The sequence below is a fragment of the Equus quagga genome, chromosome 15 (genome assembly GCF_021613505.1).
Source record: "Equus quagga isolate Etosha38 chromosome 15, UCLA_HA_Equagga_1.0, whole genome shotgun sequence".
Taxonomy (NCBI): domain Eukaryota; kingdom Metazoa; phylum Chordata; class Mammalia; order Perissodactyla; family Equidae; genus Equus; species Equus quagga.
Genome location: NC_060281.1, coordinates 73,948,591 through 73,967,435, shown reverse-complemented (window position 1 = coordinate 73,967,435; position 18,845 = coordinate 73,948,591). Strand labels below are relative to the sequence as shown.

Here is an 18,845-nt window from a genome sequence, read left to right as displayed (position 1 = left end):
ATCCATCATCCATCCGTCCAATCATCCATCCATCCATCGATCCATTCATCCATCCATCCATCCATCCATCCACCCATCCATCCATCCAATCAGTTGCTCGTGGACTTTGAAGGCTCTTGGTCTATGCTAATCCAAATTCCTAGTTCAAAACTAGGGCCTTGCTTTGATGTTCACCTGGTGAGAAGGCAGACTCCAAATGCCTGCCCCAGCTGAACTTTTCCCAGATGTGTGCCCCATCCTCTTCCTCTAACCAACATTTATTCTAGTCTAAATCCCCAAGTGTGGCCCACAGACCAGCAGCAGCATCACGGCACTGTTTAGAGACACAGAATCCCAGGCCCTGCCCCCAATGTTCTGAATCAGAAGTTGCATTTTAACAAGGTTTCCTGGTGATTTGTGGGTATGTCACAGTCTGAGATTTCCTCTAGATTCTAGAGTCTAGAACATTTTCTCCAAGGTCAATTAGGAGATGGGGGAAAAGTTCTAGAGAAGAGAGTAAGCCCAGGTAGGAGAGACCTCCTGGCTCGAAGGTCTATGGTCCCCTACTTTGGAAAGCACCAGTGGTATCCCCAGCCTAGAGGACCTGCATAGCTGCCCACCACCCCTTTCTTTGGCTTTGCACTCTCAACAAACTCCTCCAGATCTGTGCCTGCCCCCATACACCCAGGAGGGCTCACCCAGAGCATTGAAGGCAGGCAGCACCGCAAAACTGACGCTTTGCCATCTTGTGAACACCTTGATGATGAGCCCACCGTTGGGCCTCTGGATCTCTATCTTGGCTACCAGGTCTGTGGACTGATAAGCTTCCAGGCACCTGCAGATTTTGTTGAGGATTTCCTGTTGGCTTCTCTTCTGATCCTGGAATTTTTCAAAGTGACTGACGAAGACGACGAGGGTACCATCGGAGTTGCCCCGTAAGACTGTTTTCCGTCCATAGGAGCCACCCTGTCAGTGACGGAGAAGATGTGAGATTCTGGACCTATGAGGGTCACAGGGCACCCCAGCATGCAGTAGTATTTCTCAACTCCAGCAAAAGCCCCAAATGTCACCATAGTCTTAAAATTGAGTGACAGGTATCCATTTGTCCACCCAAAGACCTGAATCAGGATGCCCATAGCAGCACATTCCATACTGGCCCCAAACTGGAGGCAACTCAAATGGCCATCAACGATAGAATGGACAAATGCGGTGTATCCGCACAATGGATACACATACAACAAGGCAGCGATTCACACCACCTGCACATAATGACGTAAATTTCGTAAACAGGATGGGTCACAAAAACCACACACTAAAGCCACACAGTGCATGATTTCACTTATATAGGGCGACCAACCTGTCTGGTTTATGGGGGACAGTCCCAGTTTTAGCACTGAAGGGCCCATGTCCCAGAAAACCCTATAGTCCCGGACAAACTGGGATGGTTGGTCACCCTACATTTAGAGAAAGTTAAAAATCCAGTGAAATGAATCTATGCTGTTAGAAGGCAGGAGAGCGGCTGCCTGGGGTTGGAGGTGTGACTGTCGGGGGTCCAGGGGCTCTGGGGGTGAGAAGGTTTGTTTCTTGATCTGGGTGTAGGTTACACATGTATGTTGTGTGTGCCAATCCACCAAACTGTGCACTTAGAGCTCTGCAGTTTTCTTATTGTATGTTTTCTTTTAACTAGGAAAAAGTTAACAATATTGAGAGGCAGGATTGCCTGGTGGTTAAGCCCGCATGCTCCCAAGCAGATTGCCTGGGTTTAAATGCCAGCTCTGATGCCTGCTATTAACTAATTTCCTCATGCCTCAGTTTCCTTATCTGGGCCAGGGAGGGGGACACCGAGTGTCCAGGTGTCTTTGTTGCTAGGGCTACTGGGTGTGTGTAAGGGCAGAAGCCAGGAGCCACGTGACAGCAGAGACGTGGGAAGCCGGGCGCTGGAGAGCATGGGGGGAACTCGAACCACACCCCTCCCTCAGCTCCTGGCAGCTTCCCAGCACCATTTCCTCCCCAAAGGTCTAGAACTTTCCGCCTCAGCCCCGGGATTCCTGCCCATAGCACTGACCATTGCTAACTGATGCGAGCTCCCCACCTCCTTGCTGTTGAGCAACCAGAGGTACCTTGGGTGGCTTTACTGAAGTCCTCCAGCCTCAGTTTACTCCCCTGTAATATGGGGACGACAGACACAATAGTAGTGAGTAATCACAGCTAATTTATTGAGCACTAACTATGTACCAGGCTCTGTGCTAAAAACACCATATGCCTAAGTCTCATAACACCCTGAGGTGAGTACTATTCTCTCCCATTTTACAGATTCAGAGACTGAGGCACAGAGAAGTTAAGTAACCTGCCCCGGGTCACACAGTAGTAAGGGACAGAGCTGGCTCCCGAGCCCCCGCTCCTGAGCTCTACCCCATCTCCCATCATCTTGTGTGCCCAGGCCCTGGCACATAGTAGGTACTCAGCACCAAGTCTCCCTGCCTTCCGGTGGCCGTGGAATCTCTTGGCTCCCAGAAACGCAGCCCCAGCCCTCCACTCACCTGGGCCACCCATTTCTCCAGGGTGAGCTGCTCGGCTCTCTGCAGGGCGGCGCAGATGCCGGTCACCGTCCGGTCGATCCGTGTCTCACATTCTTCATAGGGCCGCAGGGACTCCTGGATAAACTCATCCAGTTTCCGAGCAGACACTTCGTACAGATGGGACTCCCAGTTTCCCATCGCGCCTGCTGGCTGCTGGGGTCACAGCTAATGGCAGAGCAGGAGGAGGAGGAGAAAGAGAAACTCCTGTGCCTGGAGCGGGAAACCGAAACTCAGAGCGCCTCAGCTGACTTCCTGGATCCGGAGTCCCACCCACCCCCTCAGCGGGGGGTTTACAGCCCTGCTGTTCCCAAGGGGCCCTCCCGTCAAACTCGCAGCCTCCGCAGCCCGACTGGGAGGGCTTTCACGTGCTAGAGCTGCGTCCTTGAGCACACTGCCTGCCCCTTCTGTGCCTCCATCTCGCCAGCTGTTAAGCAGGGGATGACAACAGTACCTCTCTCGTAGGAGCAACGTAAGGATGAAATGATACCTGCAAAGCACTCGGAAGGGGCCAGCACATGGCAGAAGCTTTATGAACGTTTGTTAAGCAAATAGCATTTTACAAGGGGTAAAGGTTGTCTTTTGAGCCTCTTTCCCTTTTTCTCTGTTCTCAGTGGCCTGGGAACTCAGAGTCAAGGAGAGCAGCAAGGAGAAAGAGACCCGGGGCGGGGACTGACTTGCTCAGGGACGCCCAGCAAGGCGAGGGCTGAGCCACACTCGGGTTTCACTTCTGCCACTGAGCAAACACAGGTCTGGGGGTGGGGGGTGGGGGTGTCAGCGGCTGGGAGCTGCTGTGTACTCAGTTCCTCGGTATACGTGTGGACATCTGCGGGGCCTCCTCAGGCACTTAGCCCACCCAGCAAGGAGGGAAAACAGGCCCAGGCGCCCCCAGGTCAGAGGGAGACAGATGGATGGGCAACGCTGTGACAATGAGACTGACTGAGGGCTCCCCCCGGCTGCCTCTGCGCAGCCACACTAAGTAATACAGAAGACAAAGGTCTCTGCGGTGTGGGAAGAGGGGCCCTTCTCCGCTGTGATCATTAATTTTGTGAATCACCTTGGCTGGGCCATGGTACCCAGATGTGTGGTCAAACATTATTCTAGATCTTTCTGGGAAGGCATTTTTTTAAAGATGAGATTAATATTTAACTCAGTACACTCTGAGTAAAGGACATGACCTTCCATAATATGGGTGGGCTTCATTCAATCAGTTGAAGGCATTAATAGAAAAAAGTACTGACCACCCCTGAGAGAGAGGGTAGGCCACCAGCAGCTGGCTTTCAGCCTTGAGCGGCAGCATCACCTTGTCCCTGGGTCTCCAGCCCCTCAGCCTACCCTGCAGAATTTGGACTCGCCAAGATCCACAATCATGTGAGCTCATTCCTTAACATAAATCTCTCTCTCTCTCTCTGACTTTAGATACATCCTATTGGTTCTGTTTCTCTGGAGAATCTTGCCTCCTACACTTGCCCGTTAAGGATCCTTCCTTGCCCTTATCTGAGTTTTACTGCGACACCTAGAGGTTGACTGAGCTGAGGCCATAAGCCTCCTTTTCTAGATGAGAACATGGTGCTCAGAGAGGTGAAAGGTTTGCCCAAGGTCACACAGCCAGTAAGTTGTCTGGCTAGGATCTAATTCTACACTACCTGATTGCAAAGCCTGTGCTTTATTTCTTATTATTTTTTAAACACTTTATTTAGAAATAATTTGAAACACAGAAAATTTGCAAGATGAGTACAAAGACGTTCCTTATGTCCTTCACCCAGATTATTCCACCACGTCTGCCCCTTATTCTCTCTCTAGGCACATCTTATCAGTATTATTATGGCTGAGTTCCCAGATACCCGCGGCCCTGACGTGCACACAACCTCCTCCATTGCCAGCATCGCCCACCGTACATTTGTCACAACTGATGAACCTGCGCGGACACACCATAGTCATCCAGACCCCTTACTCTTAAATACCTCAATGTGGATCCCCTAAGAACATGGGTATCTTGTTCTGTAAACGGAGCAATGATCTGATTCAGAACTTTAACACTGACATAATGCTATCATTCCTTACAGCATGTATAACGAATATATTCTTACCTTCAAATTTTCCCAGTTACTCTAACGCTGTTCTCCGTAGCATCCCCTCCGTCTCCCGCCTAGGGTCACATGTTCTGTTTAGTTGTCATGTGTCCCAGATGGGTTCCCTGGGAAGCCCCTGGGAAAGGATGATGGCTTTTTGGAGGAAATTCCCTGTGGCGTAATTGTCCATCCTTGAAGCATCCTCATGTGCAGATTGAGTAGTTCCCTGGTCTGTGGCCCATCTAGTCTGCCTGCAGGGGTGCTATATTTTATGACCAGCTCCTTAACTCTCTGTGGGTCAGGCCCTCCTGGCTGCCCCTCAACCCCACCACTCATTAGGAGAATTGTGTCCATCCGTGGGTAAGAGTTGCCTTGTGGCTGCTATTATCTCAGGGTTCTACCATCCCCAGTACCGTTAGGGAGCTTATAACGGCATCTTCTACGGAGGAGGCCACCCAGCCTCCTTAGTGATGCTGGGTCCTCTCACTGGCCTAGTCCTTATGGGCTCGGTAAAGGTACATTCTCTGCTTTTCCACAGAAGATAATTGGTGGTGTGTCTGGCCTTGGATAGCATACCCATCCCAGCATGCCCACTCCCCTGACCTTTTAATCCCATCTTCCACCATCTCCCATAGCAATATTGGTATTTGATCTCGCTCAGCACAGGCTCCCACTTTCTTCATTCTTCTAGGAGCTTTGCTGGCTGCAAATTTGCACTTTCTCTTGCAGTCCTTCCCGGGATGTGAAATCCTGAATCCCAGCAGGGGACTTTCAAATCAATAAACTTCCGCATCCAATTACACTGCAGGCCCTGGATCGAGCACCATTGGGTCCACTCCTACACATACCCACCTGACTTTTGCTGGTACACGCTGCCAGGGTCTTATGGCTATTTGGTTTCATTTGTCCCCAGGTATTTTTTTATTTCTTCTTTGAATTCTTCATTGATCCAATAGTTGTTCAGTAGCATGTTGTTTAGTCTCCACTTTTTAATTTTTATATTTTATTTATTTTATATATATTATATATTATTTTATATATTATTTATATATTATATTTATTTTATTTTTATATTTGTGACTTTCCTAGCTTTCTTCTTGTAGTTGATTTCTAGTGTCATACCGTTGTGGTTGGGAAAGATACTTGATGTAATTTCTGTCTTCTTGAATTTATTGAGACTTGTTTTGTTTCCCAACATATGTTCTATTCTTGAGAGTGTTCCATGTGCACTTGAGAAGAATGTGTATTCTGCTGTTTGAGGATGGAATCTTTTATGTGAGTCTATGAAGTCCATCTGGTCTAATGTTTCATTTAAGGCCAGTGTTTCCTTGCTGACTTTCTGTCTGGGTGATCTAACCATTGATGTAAGTGGGGTATGAAAGTCTCCTACTATTATTGTGTTGCTGTCAATTTCTCCCTTTGGGTCTGTTAATAATTGCTTTATATATTTTTCTGCTCCTAAGTTAGGTGCATATATATTAATAAATGTTATGTCTTCTTGGTGGATTGTCCCATTTATCATTATAAAATGTCCATCTTTGTCTCTTCTTATCTTTTTTATCTTGAAGTCTACTTTGCCCGATATAAGTATGGCTACACCCACTTTCTTCTGTTTACCGTTAGCTTGGAGTATTGTCTTCCATCCCTTCACTCTGAGTCTGTGTTTGTCTTTAGAGCTGAGATGTGTGTCCTGGAGGCAGCATGTTGTTGGGTGTTGTTTTTTAATCCATCCAGACACTCTGTGTCTTTTGATTGATGAATTCAATCCATTTACATTTAGAGTGATTATTGATATATGGGGGCTCAATACTGCCATTTTATCTTTTGTTTTCTGGTTGTTTTATATTTCTATTGTTTCTTTTTCTTTGTGTTTCTGTCTGCCATTTCAGTTTGGTGGTTTTCTGTGATGTGTTTCTCAGTTTTCTCTTTTTTTATGTTTTGTGACATTGCTTGAATTTTTGTTTCATGGTCACCATGAGGTTTGTATAAAAGATCTCATAGATGAGATAGTCCTCTGCTGAGAGCATCTTATCTCTGTTTGCCTACGCAGGTTCTGTCCTTTTCCTTCTATATTTTTGTTGTCACAAATTGTCCCTTTTTGTATGGTGAATTTGTTACCAAATTGAATTGGTTAAAGTAATTTTTGATACTTTCTTTCCCTTTAGTCTTCATGGTACAATAGTGTTTTCTAACCTGTTCTGATACAGAGTTGCAGTTTTCTGATTCTGTCTGTCTATTTATCACCTTGCTCCAAGCTTTGTAAACTTTTGCCTTTTTGTTTCAGGTAGGAGGTCTCCTTTCAACATTTCTTGTAAGGCAGGTCTTAGTGGTGATGAACTTCCTTAGCTTTTGTTTCACTCCCACAGCCTTTATTTCTCCTTCATATCCAAAGGATAACTTTGCTCAATAGCATATTCATGGCTGACAGTATTTATCTTTCAATATTTTGAGTATATCATTCCATTTTCTCCTGGCCTGTAGAGTTTCTGCTGAGAAATCTGCTGATAGCTTAATGGGGGTTCCCTTGTAGGTTGTTTTTCCCCTCGGCTGCCTTTAATATTCTTTCTTTGTCATTGACTTTTGACAGTTTCATTATCATGTGTCTTGGAGAAGGTCTTTTTGCAATGAGATAATTGGGTGTTTTATTAGTTTATCGAGTTCTGTCTCCAGGTTTGGGAAGTTCTCAGCTATTCTTTCTTTAAATAAGCTCTCCACTCCCTTCTCTCTGCCTTCTCCTTCTGGTATACCCATTGTCTTTATGCTGTTCTTTCTAATGGATTTGGATAATTCCCATAGAATTTTTACATTTTTTAAAAGTCTCAGTTCTCTCTCCTCTTCTACCTGCATCATTTCTAGGTTTCTGTCTTCAAGCTTGCTAATTCTCTCTTCCATATGGTCTGCTCTATTTCCAAGGCTTTTCAATGCATTCTTCATCTCCTTTATTGATTTCTTCAGCTCCAGAATTTCTGTTTGGTTCTTTTTTAGAGTTTTAATCTCTTTGGTAAAGTATTCCTTCTGTTTATTGATTTTATTCCTGAGCTCACTGAACTGCCTTTCTGGGTTTTCTTGTACTTTGTTGAGTTTATCATGGCAACTATTTTGAATTCTTTATCAGTTAGAGCACAATCTCCCATGACTTTGTGCTTGGTTTCTGGAGAAGCGTTATTTTCTTTTTGTGATGCTATGTTACTGTGGCTTTCTGTGGTGCTTGCTGGGTTGTTCTTCTGCTGGTGCATTTGTCACAGTGAACACTTTTCTTACTTAGGTGCAGCTTTGCTTGTTTTGATTCTAACTATTCAGCCGATTGGAGATTAGAGGGCTTTCTTTTGTTCTCCAGTAGGTGCTGCTGTGGCACTAGTTTTGGTTTCTCTTCCCTGAGCTGCCTCTGGCTGTGTTTGAGGATCAGCACGTTCCACCCTCCACTGCCCCTGTTAGGGGTGTCGCCGGGTACTCGGCACTCTTGCCTCATCACGTGTACTTCAGGGGTCACTGATACAGGGCTGGTGTTGCTATGGCTGCTGGCTTCACTGCTGGGGGTCACAGCGATGACTGATGCCTCCCCCATGTCTGTACAGAATCACTGTGGTCAGAAGCGCCACCATGGTGGCAGGGCAGGGGGAGGGTGGGGGAAGCAGGGTTTGTGGGCACTGCCTCTGCTGTTGTTTGCTTCCTTTTGGCCTCAGGTGTCACTGCAGTTGGGAGGTTCGAACATCTTTGCCTCTGCTGCTGCCCCCCAGGTTCTCTGGGGCTGGGGGTCCAGGATCCTGGGTACTGCCCCTGCTGTTCCCCCAGCTCACCTCCTCTTTGTACCTTCGTGTATACTGATGTGTGGGTCTCTCCAGCATCCTGGTGTGTTGGCCATGTAGCCTTCTTGGGTTACGGATGTTCAACTAGCTGTAGATTGAAGGGGAGAGACAAAGGGATTCTCCGACACTGCCATCATGCTCACATCCCTATGGGTCTTCGGGATACAAGTCCTTCCCTCCCTTCTCAGGCCCAGCACATCCTCAACTGGGTTATTTCGGGACTTAACATTAGTCATAGGCCTAGAGGGCAAGAGGGAAGGTGGGCACAGGTCTTACGGAAGACAGGCCTCCACAGGGTCTCTAGGTGAGGGGAGAGGGGCTAGCTTTTAACAAGGAGGGTGGGTGGGCCATTCCTGCAGCTCAGAGGAATCTGGGGATTCAAGATTTTCAGGAGCTTCAACTCTTACGTGCCCCGTCTATGAGTCAGGGTCCCATTCTTTCCCAAGCTAGGTCCTGACCTTGTTTAGCAGACCTGATTATTTTGAGAGTATATAACTTTCTTTCACACCCACTAGGATGGCTATAATCAAAATGATGGACGATAAAAAGTGTTGGCAAGGATGTGGAGAGACTGGGACCCCCATTCATTGCTGGTGGGGGCATAAGTGGTGCAGCTTCTGTGAAAAACAGTAAGGTGGTTCCTCAAATGGTTGCACCTAGGCTCACCATGTGACCCAGCAATCCCATTCCTGGGTATTTCACTTGAGATAAATGAAAATATATGTCCACATAAAATCTTGTACACAAATGTTCATAGCAGTATTATTCACAGTGGGCAAAAAGTGGGAAAAATCCAAATGCTCATCAATGGATGAATGGAGAAACAAATTGTGGCACATCCATACGGTGGAATATTACTCAGTAATAAAAAGGAATGAAGCCTAACATACGCTGTCACATGTGAAAACACTGTGCTAAGTGAAAGAAGCCAGACCCAAGAGGTCACGTATTGTAGGATTCCCTTTATACAAAGTGTCTGTGGTAGAGACAGAAAGCAGATTCACGGTTGCCAGGGATCAGGGGGAGGTGGCTGGAGGGAATGGGGAGTGAGCCCTGAGGGGTTTTGGATTTCTTTTGGGGGTGATGAAAATGTTCTGGAATTAGTGTGATGTGTACAGCTTGTGACTTCGCTCACCTTGTGAATATACTAAATATAAACCTTATGAATATGCTAAAACCACTGAATTGCACCCTTTAAAAGGTGAAATTTATGGTATATGTATTATATCTCAATAGAAATTTTTTAGGGGGCTGGCCTGGTGGTGTGGCGGTTGAGTTCACGTGCTCTGCTTCGGCGGCCCAGGGTTCACCAGTTCGGATCCCGGGTGTGGACATGGCACCGCTCATCAAGCCATGCTGAGGTCACGTCCCACATAGAAGAACTAGAAGGACCTACAACCAGGATCTACAATTATGTACTGGGGCGAAGGGGAAGGGGTTAGAAAGAGGAAGATTGGCAACAGACGTTAGCTCAGGGCCAATCTTCGAAACAAAAAAATGTACTGACATACAAAACTTTGAAAAAAAAAAAAAAAGAAACTTCCCTTCTTGGCTTAAAGAAAAATTTGTTTTTAAGTAAAAGTTAAATTTAAAAACAACACAACCCTTTCTTTGGAGCCCCGCCTCCCTTGCAGTTCGCTCCTGGGCGGGGGCCTCACTTCCCTGCCGTCTGGCTACAGGGGGTAGAAGGAGCCTCAGGTGCTCATTCTGGGCTTTTAGTTGCTGGTTGATCACATTTAGCTTTTCGTTTTTTTTTTTTTTTTACCAAGGTCATGGCAGGTGCCACCCAATTCCACTGGCCTGTTTATTTATGTGCCACTGCCAAGCTGTTTAAATACTAGAGGCTTCAGTGTATGTTTTAATATCAGTTAAGGGTAGTCCCTCCTCAGAGCTCTTTTCCTGGTTTTTTGCGTTTTCCTAGCTTTTCTTGGATGTGTATTTTTCCATAAGAACTTCAGTGCCAACTTGTCTAGTTACAGAGAAAAGTGCATGTGGCTATTTTTGGGTGATCATTGAATGCATAAGTCAACTTAGGGAGAACTGACAACTCCCTAAGGGTGTGGCTGCATCAGGAAGACCCCAAAAGTTACAGCGGAGCCACTAAGTCAATCCCAGGGGCCACTGTCAAAGACCAAGCGGCTAGAATAAAGTACGCCCCTGCTCCGATGGCAAGACGTCCTCTCTGCCCGGCCCAGGGGACCACCTCACCTCTCTTCCCACACACTCGTGCCCCCCCGTTTCCCACCAGCTCACAATTATCCTAGCTCTACAGCCATTTCGAGAGGGAGGCCTGGAGTCCATGTGGTGAGGATGGGAGTCCCCACATTGGGATCCACCTGGTCCACCCAGGACGAGAAGTGAAGGCTCGCAACGTGCGGGCTGAGTCCCCATCTGCTGCCGGACACGTGGCAGAGCAGGTCTCTGCTGCCCACAGGTGTTTCCCCTGAGTTCTCGGGACAGCGCGGAGCAGCAGCCGGGGCTAACACAGAAGGTGTAACTTGGGGTCCTGAGAGCTCCCGTCTTAGGTTCCCGGCCAGTCAGCAAGGTGAGTTTAAGAAGACTTTATTAACACCCATCCAGCAGCAAGAGCAACACGGGGATGGAGGCGTACATGTGGCTCGGGTCGTGGGGGGTCTGCCCGAGCCTCACCCACCCCAGACCCTGTGGGCTGAGCCGAAGGCGGAGGACTGGCTCCCTGTGGAGCAGAGCACGGCTCTCCATCCCTCTCTCTCTCCAAGATGATGATGGTGAGGGGAGAGCGCTTCCTCCCGTCCCCTGGCCTGCATCCCTGCAATGCATGGGATGTTCGTGTCCCCCTGGATCCCTATGTTCAAACCCTAATCCCAGGGTGATGGTGTGAGGAGGTGAGGCCTCTGGGAGGTCCTTAGGTCAGGAGGGTAGAGCCCTGTGAATGGGATTAGCACCCTTACAAGAAGAGGCCAGAGGGCTGGCTAGCTCTCTTCCCACCACGGAAGACACAAGAAGTCTGCAGCCCGGAAGAGGGCCCTCTGCAGAGCCCGACCGGGCTGGCACCCTGATGGCAGACTTCCAGCCTCCAGCACTAAGAGAGACTATAAGCCACGCAGACTGTGGTACTTTGTGACAGCAGCCCGAAGGGACTAACACAGCACCTGACCGGCAGTGCCCAGCAGTGGTCCCGAGAGAGTCAGACTGTCTGAGATACTCCGGAGGGCAGAGAGGGGATGTGCAGTGGCTGCTTTCTCTGTCTCCTGGCCCTCCCTTCTGGGATGGACCACTCCATCACCCACCCAAAAGATGTTCCCAGTGAAGCTGCAGGGGATGCTGGCCGGACCCTGGGCCCAGGCACTGGGCATCCATTCCTACCTGCGCTACGTGGGATGGGAGATGAAACATTCACCTCTCAGACTCCCCTGCAGCCAGAATTCTGGCTGTAATTTAAATTGTGCTAAAGGAGGGAGGCAGAAGCCATCTTCTTGCAGCGCTGGCAGCTGGCAAGTCCTGAGAGATGTTTGTGGCCGCTGAGCCCTTGTTCCCGGGTCTGGGCCCCAGCGCTGTGGGTGTGTGGCAGTGGGGCGGCTGCAGTGGCGTTGGCAGAAACAGCAGCTTCCTGACCTCTGAGTCAGCCACGGTGATCTGATCTTGAAACCAATAGTCCAGTGGTGGCCCCTGCCTTCTGCTCCTCTGGCAGAGTTTAGGTGGGTTTAGGTGGATCCCCTTTCTGCTTACGATTCCTGGAGTACTTTCTGGTTTCTGTGCTGAGCCCTGACTAAGAGGGGCACCGTTGTTGGACTGGAGGTCTGGAGTGCCTCCTGCATGGACCTGGTAGATTTGTTCTGGAGGCAGAGAGAAACAGGCTGAGCACCGTTGTTCGAGCATTGGCTCACATTCAGTTCAGGATGGAGGATCCCATGGGTGGCATTCCAGTGGGTCAGGAGAGAAGACAGAAACCCAGTAAAAATTCAGGAAGACAAACAAGGCATGGCATCGAGATGTACAAACTGGGGGAATGAATGCAACAGGAAGGGTAAAGAAACCGAGGTCTCTGATGAGAAGGGATCCAATTAGGTGTCCAGTGAGCGGGAACGCATGGCATTCATGTACCCATGTATATGTGACAGACAAAGCTAGCTGATCCGGGCATGCTCCCCTGCTGGCAGCTGAGCTCAGAGAGCTCCTCAATAGCCCAAAGATACACTGTAGGCCTGCGAGCACCTTCTTCCTGCATCCAGGCCAGACACTGCCAATCAATCACGGCACTCATGCCACCACCTTCCTCTACTGCATCCATGGCAGACATAACCAATCGATAAGGTCACTCTTCCCAGCTATGTATCCATTCTTCAGAATCCTTCAGAACACAGGGCTCCAGGCAGCCACGACCAACTGATAGTGGCTGACAAACGAGATGAAAACTCTGCCATCCCCGTGAAAAGTTCTTGGACTGGGGAAGAAGGCAAGGCACTGGGAGGCCAGGGATGGGTTTCTGCAGGAGGAAGGATGTGAGCCCGTGTGGATGGGCAGAGAGAAGTCAGGGAGAAAGAGGCCATTCACAGCAGGGGTGGGGTGCAGGGTAGGATGCAGCAGCAGCTGCCTGAGAACAGAGAGTCACGAGGGTGACGGAGAAGCTGAGAACCCAGGCTGGGGCCGACCCACGGACTGCAGGGTGCAGGGGAGTGTGTGAGCCGGCGAGGGCCCATCTGGTCCCAGGTGGTGCTCGATGAGACTGAGTCAGGTGGGGAGAGCAGAGGGGCCACTGGGAGGAGGGATGGGAGACTGGACTGCGGAGGAGGCAGACCCACTGATTCAGTCTCGCTGTCTCTCACACACTCACACACACATGTGCCAGGTGACCCTGAGTCTCCCCAGGGCAAGGGCTGGTGTCCATCTGTCCATCTGGCACAACCACTGACTTTCTGGGCTTCACACCGCAGCCTGGGGAGGGTTATAGAAGACGTTGGTTAGCCCTGACCTTCCTGGAGAAGCTGAGACCCATGGACAGACAGGACATGGAGGCCGGGGGCACACCCAGGGCCAGGACTGGGCCCTGCCCCTTTGGGAGCAGACATGCCCCTCCCCCGCCCACATTGCACCCCCACCAAGGGCGCCCCTGCTGCCCCACAGGTCTCTCACCTTCACCGGCCATGGCTGGATGGGGCTGCCATCCCTGCCCATGCAGCATGGGGCAGACATGCAGGCCACAGCTTCCTTGGCCAGCAGGTCCCAGCGGGCATTGGGGCCCAGGTTGCCTGTCGGGTCAGCCGGATCCAGGATGATGGGCCTGCAATTTCCATCCAGGGTCAGTCTTATTCCTGCAACTTTGAGGAATTTGGTTGGACTATTCTAGGGTTGGTTGGACTATTCTCTTCCCTCACCAACACTCTGCAGTGGGCAGGGACAGGGCTCAGAGACTCTTCAGGGCTCTGGACACACGCTCGAGGGCAGGGAGAGAAAATAAGCCACACGTGGTCCAGGTCTCCCAGCGGCATCCAGGGCAGACATTACCAATCAACCACAGTGCTCAGGCATGCTCACCCCTTCTGGACGCCAAGCAGGCATCCTTAATCAATCACAGCACTGGTTGCGCCCCTCTCCCTTCCTGTGTGGGTGGGACACCTCGCTGACTGAGCAGGCAACTCTTCTCACTGAGCCAAATCACAACCTCAGAGTCTTTCTCAACACATCGCTCAAGGAGCCATTGTCCACTGCCTGGAGGTGCCTCAGGCACTTGTGAAAGCACCTCTGGTACCTCTGCACCATTTCAGAGGCAGGCGAAATCCCCAAGAACGAGATATGCTTATGTTCTCCAAGGGTTCGCAGGTGGGGTTGCCAGATTAAACAAATACCAGTAGAGGATGCCCAGTTCAATTGGAGTTTTGGATAAATGAGTAAGTTTTTTTTTTTTCAAAGCATAAGTATATCCCAAATATTGCATGGGACATACTTATACCAGAAAGTTTCCCACTGTTTATCTAGAATTCAGATTTAACTTGGATCCTGCATCCCACTGGGCCACCCTGTTTACAGGTGACCAGGAAGCTGGCTGCCTGTCCCTCAGTACTGAGCACCACTGTTAGAAAGGAGCTCGGCTCTAGAAAGAAGACTTTCCTGCCTCTGCTCCATGCCCTTAGGAGGCGGGGAGGGAGGGAGCGACCCCGGAGCTGGGAACCCGGGCATGGAGGGTGGCCTGGACCTGGGCTTCTGAAGCTGCAGTTTCAGGAAGTCTCTGACGGTCTCGTTCTCGTTGTCGTAGTTGACAGTCCAGTAGACACAGAGCTGGCGGTACTGGCGGACCAGCTCAAGCACGGTGCGGAAGCCCTCGGCCATGCTGAACTGGCAGTCGCACCCGCCCTGCTCCCAGGCATACACAGTCAGCAGCTCCAGCCCGTGCTGGGGGGGCAGCGAGCCCCTCCCCTTGGGCATCTTGTTGCACTGGGACACAAGGAGACAGGGGATGTGTTGGTCCCTCCCGGCAATGAAGAGGAATGGGAGGGACCCTTCCAGAGTGGGCAAACCTCACCCCAAACTTCTGTTGGGCACCTCCGTGTGCCCATGCCATACGGTCATCATCCCGTCAAATCCCACGGCACGGTTATGTCAGCCCTATTGCACAGATGAGGAGACTGAGGTCCCACGGCTGGGAAATCTCTCTCTTTCTGCTCCACCAGCCCAGGGTTCCGGCCGGGGCCGGGCCCCGCATCCTCCCGGGACAGCGCTGCGGAGGGACAGCCCGGCCGCCGGCAGGTGGCCCCGCACCCCTGCAAACCTGCTGGTACCAGTGCTTCACCAGTCGGATGAGGCTCTTCAGCTTGGTGGGCCGGGAGCTGATGAAGTTGCGCTGCAGCTCCGTGAAGCAGGGGGAGTACTCGCCTGCGTTGCTGTAGCTGTGGATGAGATCCACGTAGACCTGCGGGCGGGGCCGCGAGTCCAGGACCAGCTGGCCTGCAGGGGGGGAGGAGGCCACCATCACTTCACTCCCTAGGGTCCCCGTGGGGCCAGCTCAGGAAGGACTTCTTGAGATCTCCTGCTGGGCGTCTCCCTGTGGGTGGACAGGACCCAGTGGGAGGCCCGGGGGTCTTTGAGGGGGAACACAGGCCCGGCATGAAATCCTTGGGGGGGGGGGTCTCATCCCCTTTGCTGCCCACCTTCAATGCACCCGCTTCCCCAGCAGGAGGACGTCTCAGCTGGGAGCTGACCTTTCTTTAACGTCTGACACCTGCTGGTCTCTCTCTGACAAGGCAGAGCCTCTGCAGGGAACACAGCGGGGGGTGGGCAGCACTGGCATCCCCGGCTGGTCCCTTGCACCCAAAGGCACCCCTGATACCCAGCTCTCGCCCTCTGAGCTGGGAGCTGAATAGATTCAGATGCATTTCTGGATGAATCTCTCCCTTGCTACTTGTTTCCCAAACCTCAGGAGCCAGATACATTCGTTTCCAGGGGGTTTCCTCCCCTGCAGACTCTGCTCTCACACTCGGAGCTGAGTACAGACAAAGGCATTTGTGGCTGTTTGGTTCAGGGGTTTGTGCTCAGGACTGGGAAGAGTCCGGCATACAGTAGGTGCACTAATTGAATGGACTGATCGAATGGGTCTGTGGCAGCTGTGGGAGGTGGTACACGGATACTCAAAGCTGGGGACGCACTGAGATACTTCAGTGTCCGCACTGTCAGATGAAAACGCTGGGGCTCAAGGGTGGGAAGTCCCTTGTTCAGATCATCCAGCATGTTGGTGGAGCTGCTGGGACAAGAACGCAGCTCAGGACCACCGTTTGCCCACATAGCACCTTTGCATGAATTAGCAAAAGGTGCCCTTTTCTCTGGACACTTTGCAGGACCAGTGTGACAAACATCCACATTGACAATGCCTACGATGTGAACAGGTGCGGTCTAGTTGTGCAGTGCACAAACTCTACAGCTGTCCGTGGCAGCCCTGCCTCTGCTGTTCCCCTTCTGGGGACTGTGCCTGGGCACCTCACCTAGGGCGTCAAAGGCCGGCAGCACGTCAAAGTCCACACTCTGATCCAGCATCGTCTGGGATGTCAGGGAGAAGCTCAACACGCGCGGGTTCTCCCACTTGGAGATCTCGAACTTCACTTCAAACTCCCGCTCCTGCTGACACGCCTCCAGCTGGGCTCGGATCTCTGAGATGATCTCGGCCCGCATGTTCCCCTGCTCGGTGAACTGGCTGAAGCAGCTGAGGAACACCACTAGGTCGGCGTCTGAGCGGCCTCGCAGAGCTGTGCCTTTGGCTGAAGAGCCGCCCTGGAGAGGACATGGCAGGTGGCTCGACCCTCGAAGTACCGCTTGACCTCCTCCTGCCAGAGACTATGGGCTCTGCACTCTGAGTTAGGGACCTGCTGTGTGACCTTGGGCAAGTCACCTAACCTCTCTGTTTTACATCTTTAATATGGAATTAATATGTGGCATTGTTGTAAGAAAAGGAAAAGTGCAATACATAAGTTTAAACCCTTCAATAAATGTAAAATTTCTCATTCTATTGTTTGGGGGCTGGAAGGGATTTGAGAGATTTTTTTAGGCCTTTGGTTCTCAAGCCTGTCTGTCCAATGCCTGGCCCCTCTACCCCTGAGGCTGATTTAATTTGGGACGTGGCTGGGGCATCAGTATATTTTTTAAAAGCCTCACTGTGATTCTAAGTGAAGCCACAATTGAGAACAGCGAGTCAGGCTACTGTCCTCAAGTGTTACAGATGAGGAAGTCAAGGATCAGAAAGGGGAAGGTATTTACCTGGGGTCACACAGCAAACCACCAGGCCTGGGACTTTTCATCGGCTGACTCTGTGCCGATGCTCTTTGCAGTGCCTCACTGTGACTCCGATTGGGAACTAAGGTTGTATATGCTCCAGTGGGTAATGTGACTTCTGGTACACCCCGACATCCATTCCACCCTCTGGGACCACATCCTGGCTTTCTCTGGGGGAGCCCCTCTTCCCCCACAGTCAGCCCATCATGTCCACATGGGGCTGAATCCACCATGTGACCCAGGCGTGGCCGGGCAGAGCAGGATGTCCTCCCAGCCCCGTGATTGGTTTGGGGAGGTATAGCCAGCCAACGACACTCAATTCTAAGACTTTTCTTTGAATTTCAAGAAAAGAGAATTTCCCTTTCTGGAAGCTTAGAGATGCCAAAGACCATCACATGGACAGGGCCTGTCCAAAGACAGAAGAAGACAGAGCCGAGAGCTAGGAGCTAGGGAGAAAAGCTGAGTCCTGAAGATCCTGTATGGGCTCCTGGATCTAGCTGTGTCTGAAGGCAGCTCTACTCCAGGGTTTTCCACTGACATCAGCCAATACCTTCCTTTGGTCACTTCTTTTGAGTTGGCTGTCATGAGCAACCAAAACAAACTCATTGGGCAACCTGAGCCCTCCCTCTGCCATCCAGCCATGACCACATTCTACTTTCTCCTTGATGCTTGGCCCTGTGCTGGTTGCTGCAGGGGCCACAGAAATGGCTCTGACCTGGCCGGACCTGGGAGAGATCGCCGCCCTGCTCTCTGCCCACAGCCCCCTGGGACTCACCTTGACCACCTTAAGCACCTTGATGGGAGAGTTCCGGAAGCAGTTGTCCCTCAGGAACGAGCAGATGGTGTCCACGGCCCTGTTCACCTGCTCCAGGAAGTGGCGGTTGGGCTGCAGGAATTCAGTGATGAACTTGTCCAGGTCACTGGCCGGGGTTTGGCAAAGGAGAGCGGGCTGCAGGGAGAACCCAGGTAGGGCCAGCTCGAGATGGGGTCCCCGCGGACGCCAGGCCCCACCCTATGATGTCTTATGAGGACAAGACTCCCACTATGTCCTATATTTTTTTCTTCTCAACTGGTCGGTGGGTCCCAGCATCATGGGGACCAGAGTTCCAGTTCTGGTGCCACCTCTGCCACACAGCCTCAGTTTCCCCAACTTTGAACGGGGGCACTGAGGAGGCCCATGCCTCACTGGGGGAACAACCCATGCCTCAGCTGTAAGCCGTCAGCAGCCTACACTCCTAGCGGCTGGGGATGTGTGCACCGGCCAGGAAAGGGGATCTGGGAAGGGGTGCCGCCAGCACCTGCCACCCCAGGGACCCCCTCTTACCATCACATCCCAGGGCTGCACTGGTGTCCCTTCTCTACTCATAAGGCAGGGCTGCGTCCCCAGGGCTGCTGCTTCCTGGGCCAACAGCTCCCAGCTGCCCTGGCCCACGTTCCAGGTGGGGTCGGCAGGGTCCAGGACCAGGGGCCTGGGGGCAGAGTGGGTGGGCAGGCAGGTGGGGAAGGTGGGAATCAGTGAAGGAACAGAGGGGTGGGAGAGACCGGGAGGGGGTGGGGGGCCTGGGGAGATGGAGGAGACTGTGAGGACTTTAAGGTTGGCCGAGGTTTGCCCAAGTGCAGGAGGGTACCCGGCTGGCCGCCTCTGTCGGGAAGCTATTGGGCAGCCCCTTAGTTTA

General features: G+C 51.4%; 1 protein-coding gene across 1 annotated transcript in view; it reads right to left on the bottom strand.

Annotated features, from left to right (window-relative positions):
* Positions 1–18,845, bottom strand: part of OAS3 (2'-5'-oligoadenylate synthetase 3) — a 51,853-nt gene that overhangs the window by 21,481 nt on the left and 11,527 nt on the right. Inside the window, exons 10-19 of the mRNA XM_046641023.1 lie at positions 18,494–18,638; positions 17,945–18,118; positions 16,386–16,671; positions 15,558–15,659; positions 15,179–15,354; positions 14,606–14,844; positions 13,546–13,693; positions 3,233–3,307; positions 2,520–2,717; positions 678–945 (exon numbers count right to left, since the gene is read on the bottom strand). Of these exons, the coding sequence (XP_046496979.1) occupies positions 678–945; positions 2,520–2,717; positions 3,233–3,307; positions 13,546–13,693; positions 14,606–14,844; positions 15,179–15,354; positions 15,558–15,659; positions 16,386–16,671; positions 17,945–18,118; positions 18,494–18,638 (1,811 nt within the window). The remainder of the gene's footprint in view (positions 1–677; positions 946–2,519; positions 2,718–3,232; positions 3,308–13,545; positions 13,694–14,605; positions 14,845–15,178; positions 15,355–15,557; positions 15,660–16,385; positions 16,672–17,944; positions 18,119–18,493; positions 18,639–18,845) is intronic.